General features: G+C 55.6%; 2 protein-coding genes across 3 annotated transcripts in view; both read left to right on the top strand.

The window, feature by feature from the left end:
• Positions 1-2,071, top strand: part of CD4 (CD4 molecule) — a 21,534-nt gene extending 19,463 nt beyond the window's left edge. For both annotated transcript variants that reach the window (XM_019627658.1, XM_019627659.1), the window contains exons 9-10: positions 319-386; positions 741-2,071. In XM_019627658.1, the coding sequence (XP_019483203.1) occupies positions 319-386; positions 741-771 (99 nt within the window). In that variant the 3' untranslated portion in view covers positions 772-2,071. The remainder of the gene's footprint in view (positions 1-318; positions 387-740) is intronic.
• Positions 2,072-3,168: 1,097 nt separating this feature from the next.
• Positions 3,169-8,826, top strand: GPR162 (G protein-coupled receptor 162). Its single transcript, XM_019627657.1, has 5 exons — positions 3,169-3,220; positions 4,794-6,083; positions 6,795-6,984; positions 7,599-7,750; positions 8,054-8,826. The coding sequence occupies exons 2-5, from the start codon at positions 5,217-5,219 to the stop codon at positions 8,597-8,599; spliced, it is 1,755 nt and encodes a 584-aa protein (XP_019483202.1). The 5' UTR covers positions 3,169-3,220; positions 4,794-5,216; the 3' UTR covers positions 8,600-8,826.
• Positions 8,827-9,661: the final 835 nt, after the last annotated feature.

Raw genomic sequence — 9,661 nt, 5'->3', positions numbered from 1 at the left:
CTTCTTTGAAATTTCTCAATAAATATGATGCGCTGACCCGATTCGAGGCTCGCTCGGATTCTCTGAATGAGTCACTTAGGCTCGCTCAGATTCTCTGAGTGGGTCCCTTGGGGCTTACTCGGTCCCTTGGTCTCGCTCTTAAACTTTACTTCTGTCTCTGACTCTTTATTTAATCTACGCCACCCCTCAAGAGAAACCCGTTTGCCCTTGCCACGCTGGACGTGACACTCTCCCAGCCTTCCCCACTCCCCCCTCCAAGGGGCACCTCCCTTCTGGAGGCCTGGGACTCTTACAACTCCCCTCCTTCTTCCTGGACAGCGCCAGGCAGAGCGGATGTCCCAGATCAAGAGACTCCTTAGTGAGAAGAAGACCTGCCAGTGCCCCCAGTAAGGAGGAATTGGGGAGGAGGGAAGGGGAGGGGGGGAGAAAAAGAGGAGTAGGAGGAGGGCAGGAGGGGGAAAGAAGAGAGGGAAGGGGAGGAGACGAGGAAGGAGGAGGGGAGGAGGGGAGGAGATAGAGGCTAAGGGAGGTGGGAGGGGAGAGAAGGGTACAAAGGGATGGCTGAGGAGGTAGGAAGCAGGCAGAAGGTGGAGGGTGGAGGTGAAGAGCTGTAGGCCTGGGATATTTCTGGATGTGGCACTGCAGCTATGGCCCAGAGGCCATAACCCATCTGGAAGAGAAGAGTGGGGTCCGGGAGCCATGGAGAATAGACTTATTCCTATTATTCTTTGTTCCCCCAGCCGGTTCCAGAAGACATGTAGTCTCATTTGAGGCGCCAGGCCAGGGGGAGTTTCCCACTTGCAGCCTCCCCAGCTGTCTTCCCTGCATTTCCTCTTGGGCTCCTGGGCCTGCAGACGAGATGAATGTAGCAGATCCCAGCGCCTCTGGCGTCTCCTACTCTCCTTGACAACACTTAGCCATTGGGTCTCCTCTTCCAGAGGCTTACTCACCCCACTGCTTCCCCATTCCCTTTTCAGTCAAACCCTAGTCCTTCTTTGATTATGTCTTCTCAACTCTCTCCCTCACTGCTCACTTAGATACCAGGGAAGCATGCAGGACCAGTCTGGCCTGACATGGAGGGTGAGGCTGGGTGTCTGAAGCACAGGACGGTCATTTTACAGGAGAGAACCCTGGAACCAGAGAGAGCAGGGACTAGTTCAAGATCACACAGCCGGTCAAGGATATATCCAGATCTAAAGGCTCCTGACTGCCAGCCTCCACCATTCCATTCTGCCATACACTCATGTAACAACTCAAACTTGTGCACAGACACAATTCCTTATCACCCAAGCAGCAAATTCAATTTATAAATCAGGTCAGATTGTGCAAGGTCACACAGCTAGTAAGTGCTGGAGTCAGGACTGGTCCAGGCCTCTTGACCCCTAGTTCTGCTGTTTCTTGAACACAGGAACAAATAACCGCACAGCTCTCTGCAGGTGGCTAGTCACAGATGCCCAGTACCTTAGAATTCTCAGGAACATGGAGGAGGGCCTCCCTGCCCGAAGTCCTTCCTTTATCACCTGCTTTCAACAGAATCCTGTTATCAGAGGACAAAGCCTTCAGCTCTCTTAATCAGAGCACAGGCTGGGAGCACAGGCCCTGTAGGAAAGATTACCCAGTGATTTGCCATTCACCCTGTGCAGAACCTTTTGGAAGGTGAGCTTTGCCAGGGGAATAGGGTGGGGCACTGGCCTGAGAGTGAACCATCTGAGAAGGTCTCTGTGAAGGGTGATAATGCTGGGCCTCAGTCCCTCTGCCTTAGTCCCCTTGCCTTGCACCCTCTTTCGTCCTTCCCCCAAACCATTCAGGATACAGGAAAATTGAGGTTACAAGTATTCTTCCTTTTCTTGATCCAGTTCTCTCAGGATTCCTAGCCTCCTTTGCCTCTCCTTTCATTCTTTTCTCACCATCTCCCTCAGTCCCTATGCCCTTTCCATTTCTTTCCAGCTTGCCTCTTCCAAAAACATCCAATTGCTGCCTTGGTTCCCCATCGCTTGCTTGCCTTGTATTCCTGCCCACTCCTCACCCCTGCCTCCCTGAGCGGACAGAAAAACACAATAAACTTAGTATAAAGAAGATGCTCGTCTTCATTTGTGTGTGTGTGTGTGTGTGTGTGTGTGTGTGTGTGTGTGTGTGAGAGAGAGAGAGAGAGAGAGAGAGAGAGAGAGAGAGAGAGAGAGAGAGATATGCATGGCCTCTTTCTGGGAACCCAGAATCTTCTGATCTGTGGTGTCAGACCCAGGGGAGAGGTTGCCAGGCTTGCCCCAGGAAGGAGATGAGCTTTCTCCGGGGAGGGAAAAGTTCTCTGGAAGCTGATTACTCACCTACCCATCCCCAAAGGGCCCTGTGTGTGTCTGTGAGGCTAAGACTTTGTAGTCACACATGTGTGAGCCACTGAGGGGGAGAGACTGTAGGGGTGTGTGTGCTCCACACGTGTGTATGAATGTGGTGGAGAGCAAGGACCATAAGAAACTGTAATGTGTGCATGCAACTTGTGTGTATCCCCCAAAGAAGTGTGGGTTTGTGTTCCAGGAGGAGGAAGCCTGTGTGTGCGTGTGCGTGTGTGCGTGTGTGTGTGTCCCCCCGTCCATCCCTGCATCCTTTGAGACCCGTGTACCCCCACCCCACAAGCAGCCCAGCTTCAGCACCACTGCCCCATTACTCTTAACAGCCTTCAGAACATGTCCCTCTGAGCTACACCCTAGGCACAGCCCTCATACAGTGACACACTGTGACACATGCCTCCTCCTCCCGGAACTGCTAGCTCCTCAGTCCCCGAACACCACCAGCTGCCTCTTGGAGCTTGTGTTCGTGTTGAAAACGGGATGGGGTGGGGGTAGGACACGAACCATTTCACCAATGAAGCGGGTTCCCCTCCATCCTCTTCACCCCCTCCCTTTCGGCGTCTTCCTTGCCCCTCCTCCTGCAAGTCACACCGTCCAGTTCCCCGCCCTACACTCGTCCCCCTTCCCCCCCAAAAGATTTCCTTCGGTCCCCGACCCAGGGCTCACGGGAAAGAGGGCTCAGGGAGACAGAGGCTGGGGAACCCCTCCGGGGCAAAGACTGAGTGCGTGGCGGGCTGAGCCGAGAGGCTGGGACTGAGCGGAGGGAGGGAGGCCCCTGGTGGGGGAGGGGGAGGGGGAGGGGGAGGAGCTGGAGCTGGAGCTGGCGAGCCGCGTCGGGAGTGAGGTCTCCAAGGCAGTGCTGGGCGCAGCCAGAGGTAAGCCGACCCTTGCCCGGTCCCCTCCCCTCCTTTTCCCCGCTGCCTCCCCTGCCCTCCGACCGGCCCCTCCTCCCCAGCCACCTGCTGTTTCTGCGCTGTAGAATCTGGTGGGCGGCAGGAGGGAGGAGCCGCCTGACCTTACCCCTTCACCCCGAAGGGCAAGGGACCCCTGTCCGCCCTGGACTGCCCCAGATCCCCGCTCCCGTCTTCCTCTGATCTTTCTCTGCCCTTCACCTCCCTCTCTCTGTCCTTCACTTCCTTCCTGCCTCGCTCCCTCTCTGACTCCCCATCTCTTTCTTCCAGAGCCCTCCGGTGGGCCTGAGTAGGGGTGGGTGGGAAGGGGTCCGAGGCTGTCGGGGAGGGAAGTGGGGGAGGTGCTCCTGACCAATTCCCTCCACCTCCCTCTGGCTGGCCATTGCCATGGCAACTAGGGTGTACTGGGCTCCGGAGAGAAGACAAAGGTGGGGGGTGGACTAGGACCTCTTGAGGGCAAGGATTTGAGGTTCTTCCACAGGAAATAGAACATCCTCCTGCTGTGCCCAATTTTTACTCTCATTTACCCCAAAGCCATTATGCCCACCCTTACTGCCTCTCCTCTGTTCAGAGTTGCACCTGATTTCCTCTTAGCCCCCTCCCCTGGGCTTACTGAAGCTCAGCTGTCATGAAATTCTGGACTATCTTCCCTCCCATCAGAGGGAAACTGAGGCTGGGGCAGAGGAGGAAAGACTCGAAGTATACCAGTGGGAGTCAGTATCTTATTGAACATTAGGCTTTTCTTCTCAGCCTTGATATTCCCTACTCCCCTCCTTTGCCCCCCCCCCAACCCTCCTCCCTCCAAAGCCTCCTCTCCAGAGGTCTCTGGGCTTTACCTTGTATTTTCGGATACTATCATTTTGCCCCCTCTTTCTTTCGCTGCTGCTGAAACTCTCCTCCTTCCCCCTAGTCCCCCTTCTTTCCATTTCTGGATGCTCCTGATATCAACAGTTTCCCCACCTGCGGGCTCCTAGTACCCCCTCAGTCCCAGCCTCCTTTCTCCCATCTTCCCAAATCCCTGGTGAGCTGGAGGGTGATCATGCAGGCGTGGGGAAATGGGGCTGAACACCCAGGCCATGGGACCAGGAGCCTGGAAGTTTGGGGAGGGTCTGCAATACCATATCTCAGTCTACTCTGAACCCTCAAGAAGAAACAAGTCATGTGTCTGCCATCATTAGCTCTGAAGAGAGATTCAGGGGCACGAAGATAGGGGTTGAGTAGTACTGAGTAGGGTATATGAGAAGAAGAAACCCGAGAGTGCCAGAGCGGGGTAAAAGGGCTGAAAAGGGGTGGAAGATGGGAGGTCAGAAAACCTTGTTCCTGGAGGTCTGGAAAATAGGGTTCTTATCTGTGTGGGGTATTTGAGCAGCCATCTGATTTAAGGCAGAATATTCTGAATGACCCCATGATCCCTAGTAATCAGTCATTTCTGTAGTTCCAAGAGAAGAGGAGCACAAGAAGCCAGTTGTAGACCAGTGTAGGCTCTACCTTCATCCTCTCCGTTCCACATCTCATCTCTCCCTTGCACTTTGTCCAGGTGGCTGAGCTTTATCCCCATCCCTTGGGGCATGCAGAAGATTTCTGACTAGTCAAGAACCAGAAGAAGAGACCTGCAAGTCCTGGCATGGGGGCCAGACCTCCCCAGCCAGCTTCGTAGTGGGAAAAGCAGCCAGCTTGCCTCCCCTGTCAACTACAGGGATACTTCAGGAAGGGCCCCTGAATATGGAGGCTGAGGACCACCTCTGCTGACCCCCAGTCACATCTTGACTCCCTGCCCTTCACATCTGACCTTAGCTGTATCAGTCATGCAGTGCTGAGCAGTGGAGTGGGCCTAGGAGTGGCCTGCCTCACTACAGGGCAAGGACTGTGGGCATGATGGGTGTGTGTGTGAGTGGGGCTCCTGGGTGAGACCTATCCCCCACCCCCAGGAGTTCAAAGGGGGTGGGGGGCTGAGGATAGGATGGCTCGGGGTGGGGCAGGGGCAGAGGAGGCCTCCCTGCGCTCCAACGCGTTGTCCTGGCTGGCCTGTGGGCTCCTGGCCCTGCTGGCCAATGCCTGGATCATCCTCAGCATCTCGGCCAAGCAGCAGAAGCACAAGCCCCTGGAGCTGCTGCTGTGCTTCCTGGCGGGCACACACATACTCATGGCAGCTGTGCCTCTCACCACCTTCGCTGTGGTACAGCTTCGGCGCCAGGCTTCCTCCGACTATGACTGGAATGAGAGCATCTGCAAGGTCTTTGTGTCCACCTACTACACACTGGCCCTGGCCACCTGCTTCACAGTCGCCTCACTCTCCTACCATCGCATGTGGATGGTGCGTTGGCCTGTCAACTACCGTCTCAGCAATGCCAAGAAGCAGGCGCTGCATGCTGTCATGGGCATCTGGATGGTCAGCTTCATTCTCTCCACACTGCCCTCCATTGGCTGGCACAACAATGGCGAGCGCTACTATGCCCGAGGCTGCCAGTTCATAGTCTCCAAGATTGGCCTGGGCTTTGGTGTCTGCTTCAGCCTCTTGTTACTTGGGGGCATCGTCATGGGGCTGGTCTGTGTGGCCATCACTTTCTACCAGACACTGTGGGCCCGGCCCCGGAGGGCTCAGCAGGCCCGGAGAGCGGGGGTTGGGGGTGGGGCCAAGGGGAGTGGGCCAGGGGGTTTGGGTACCCGGCCAGCCTTTGAGGTGCCAGCCATTGTGGTGGAAGATGCCCGAGGGAAGCGCCGGTCCTCGCTGGATGGCTCCGAGTCGGCCAAGACATCCCTGCAGGTCACCAACTTGGTCAGCGCCATCGTCTTTCTCTATGACTCACTCACAGGGGTGCCCATCTTGGTGAGATTGGGGTCCTCCTCCTGTTCTCCCCAAACCAGGCCCTAGCACGATCATCTGACCTCCAACTCCATCAGCCATACAGCAGCTCCATCACCCATCTTCCTCTCCTCTAACCATCCCCACTCTATTTGTGAGCTCCCATCTGTACCATCCATCTAGTTCCTATTACTCCCAGCTGCATCATGTTTTCCAGTTCCCACTACTTAACTCCATCATCTGTCCTGCAGTCCCCACTACCTAACCCTCCAGCTCCATCATATACTCTGGGGCTCCACTATTCAGCCCCCAAGACCTATCATTCAGCTGCTGAGCTCCACCCTTCATTCCTTAATTCCCTCTGGATACCACAGGATGTCTGACCACTCCCAGAGAGCTCACCTCACCACCCAGCTTTTTGCATCCCCATCTAGTCTCTATTCCTAAGTTTCTCCTGTCTTCAGGTTGACTGCATCAGTACTCTGCTCCTCTCCCTCTGGACCCCAGGGCTTTGCTCTAGTACTCTCCCCTGACCTTCCTTTAAGGCAATACTTTCCCTTCTGTTCATCCCGTCTTCTCTTCCAACTTCGCCTCTTTCATGATCCATTGTGAACCGGGCCATCCCTTCCTGACTTCTTGCCCATTACCTGCGCTATGATGATATCGGATCTGGGTTCAAGTGGGTCCCCTGGGCTCTGGGTCCTGACCCAGCGCCATTCCTCATCCTCCCACCAGGTGGTGAGCTTCTTCTCCCTTAAGTCGGACTCGGCTCCCCCGTGGATGGTGCTGGCTGTGCTGTGGTGCTCCATGGCACAGACGCTGCTGCTGCCCTCTTTCATCTGGTCCTGTGAGCGCTACCGCGCCGACGTGCGCACGGTGTGGGAGCAGTGCGTGGCTATCATGTCCGAGGAGGATGGCGACGACGGTCAGAAGAGGGACCCGGCTTTTGCTTTCCTGGGCATCGGCTCCCTTTTCTGCCCCTTCCTACCAGCCCTTCTCTGTACGGGGACGGGCTGCCAGGGAGTGCCCCCTGCTGGACAGAATCTGTGCCGCCCGTGGGCGGACTCCCGGCTCCCCTATCCCTAATCACACACCACGACGTACACCCACCGCTTCCTTCCGTACTGAAGGCTCCCTCCACGGGCCGTCGGTTCCCCTCTGGAAGCCTACACTCCCCCAGTGCCCACCACAACAGTCCAGCCTAACACAACCATAAAGGAAGTGGAACTAAGGGGAGGCTAAGCTTTCTGAGAGAAACCCTAGCTATAGGAACAGTTCTTGGGTGGGTGGGGGTGGGAGGGAGAATGGAGGGAGGGGGAGGAAAGACTGTTTCAGTAAATATGTCTATGTATGACGCACTAGGGATTCAGCATTAAACACAACAGACACTAGCCACTCATTTTCCTTTTGGAGCTTACAGCCTAGCGGGAACAGAAGGATTCTCCAGGGAACTTATAAAGGGGGTAGGAGTTTTTAAAGGAGGGCAGGGAGGGATGGACATTCCTTGCTTGTAACCACTCTGCCCCTTTTCTCTCCTAGATGGGGGCTGTGATGACTATGCAGATGGCCGAGTGTGCAAAGTTCGATTTGATGCTAATGGAGCCACAGGACCAGGGGACTCTACCCAGGTGAAGCTGCTGCCTGGGAGGCACATGCTCTTTCCCCCTCTTGAGAGGGTCCACTACTTACAGGTATGGGACTAAGAAATACACCTCCTATTCTGGTATCCCCTCATTACTCTTCTCCAGTCTCTGTTACCCATCCCAACCCCCCATCCCCTAGCCCTGGCCTACAGAGCACATAAGGGGTAGGGGAAAGAAAGGCATAGTAAGAGAGTCTCCCCTTCAGACCTCTGAGAACCAGGTTTGCCCAGCAGAGGATGTTTTACAGAAGTTTAAGGGGGTGGAGCCATCTTGCAGAGTCCCCACTTTGGTCCCTGCTTCTACTCCCTTTGTCCCTGCAGCACCTCTGGGTCTACTTGCTCCTCTCCCCAGGTTCCCCTGTCTCGTCGGCTGTCCCATGATGAGACCAACATCTTCTCTACTCCTCGAGCACCAGCCTCCTTCCTGCACAAGTGGTCATCCTCTGATGACATCCGAGTCCTCCCTGCCCAGAGCCGGGCCCTAGGAGGCCCTCCTGAATATCTGGGACAAAGACAAAGGCTGGAGGATGAGGAAGATGAGGAGGCTGAGGGTGGAGGGCTAGCTAGCCTTCGACAATTCCTGGAGGGTGGGGTTCTGGGGTCAGGTGGGGGGCCCCCAAGGGGTCCTGGCTTCTTCCGGGAGGAGATCACCACCTTCATCGATGAGACACCTCTGCCTTCTCCAACTGCCTCACCAGGGCCCTCTCCTCGGAGGCTCAGGCCACTGGGCCTCTCACCCCGACGACTCTCCCTTGGATCCCCTGATAGAGCCATTGGACTTCCTTTGGGGCTAAGTGCAGGGAGACGCTGCTCCCTGACAGGAGGTGAGGGGAGTGCAAGAGCTTGGGGAGGGTCCTGGGGCCCAGACAACCCCATCTTCTCCCAACTGACCCTGTGAGCTCAAGTGGGCCTACTGGACTCAGAGGAGGGGGCCTGGATCGGTAACACCTCATTCTGGCCCTGAGCCTAGGGCAGCTGCCTCCAGACTCTGGGGAGATAGGCACTGGATCTGGGGCCCTGGGACCCTGGATCCCCTGCTGTCTGCCATCCAAGTGACCAGATGCACTACTCACCTTCCATCACCCCTAGTAAAATGTATTAAAGTCTAAAGTGTTACCATGGAAATCTCTGTGTCCAGTGTACTATGGTGGCAAAAGGGTATGATCAGAGGTTTGGGGTGGGGTGGGGGTGAAGTGGCTCATAGAGGACAAAACAGAGCAGAGGCATGGACAGAGGCACAGAAATACCCACAGACAGACAAACTCAAACATGCACACATACACAAAGGAGGGCTTATAACAGCCCATCGCATGCTGGGAGGGCATTGGGAGTCACCTGAGTTTGCTGGTTTGGGTTGTGAAGGACCTTTGTTCAGATTTGCGGAGGTAGTTTTAGAGTGTGACTCTATCCCCCATGCCCCAGCTCTCCTCCTTCCCCCAAACCCGTGCAGGGGTCCACTTTCTGGAGAGGAAAGGGTTTGGACTTGATTTGGTGTCACGGGCCTGGCGTTTACCCTCCTCCATGCTGCATTCTAAAGCTCTTTTCCCAAGAGTGTGTGTGAGGGGAGGGGGAAAGGAGTGTGTGGGAGGCATCCACAATCCTATTCCTGGTCCCAAGAGTGGAAGGGAACATAGCCACAGTGGCGACTCCCAGGGGCTGCAGGCAAAGGGTCCTAGGAGGCTCCTCACACTGTTCTCTAAAGCACCTGGCCTGCTCCAGTTCAGGCCTTTACCCTCCTCTCTCCGTGGTCTATTTCTTGGTCTGTTTCTCGTCCCACACTACAGCACTCGTCTTACTGACTTCTTTTCTCCACTTTCTGCCAGTCTTCTTCCGACTTTTCTCTCTCTCATACTGGCGTCTCCTAGGGTTGGGTCTCAGCCCCATCAGCTCTCTTTGGCCCCGTTCATTCATTCCTTCTCCCTTCCTTTCCTCCCCTCCTCTTCATCTCTCCTTCCTTTCT

Source organism: Hipposideros armiger, unplaced genomic scaffold (assembly GCF_001890085.2).
Source record: "Hipposideros armiger isolate ML-2016 unplaced genomic scaffold, ASM189008v1 scaffold_739, whole genome shotgun sequence".
Classification (NCBI taxonomy): domain Eukaryota; kingdom Metazoa; phylum Chordata; class Mammalia; order Chiroptera; family Hipposideridae; genus Hipposideros; species Hipposideros armiger.
Note: the sequence above shows the minus strand (reverse complement) of the source record. Positions and strands in the feature narration are given on the sequence as shown.

Bases quoted from the DNA above. Each gene is read 5' to 3' on its own strand.
- GPR162 (XM_019627657.1), top strand. From the start codon at position 5,217: ATGGCTCGGGGTGGGGCAGGGGCAGAGGAGGCCTCCCTGCGCTCCAAC. The intron at 6,985-7,598 runs GTCAGAAGAGGG...TTTCTCTCCTAG, and splicing joins CGAGGAGGATGGCGACGACG to ATGGGGGCTGTGATGACTAT. The intron at 7,751-8,053 runs GTATGGGACTAA...TCCTCTCCCCAG, and splicing joins AGAGGGTCCACTACTTACAG to GTTCCCCTGTCTCGTCGGCT.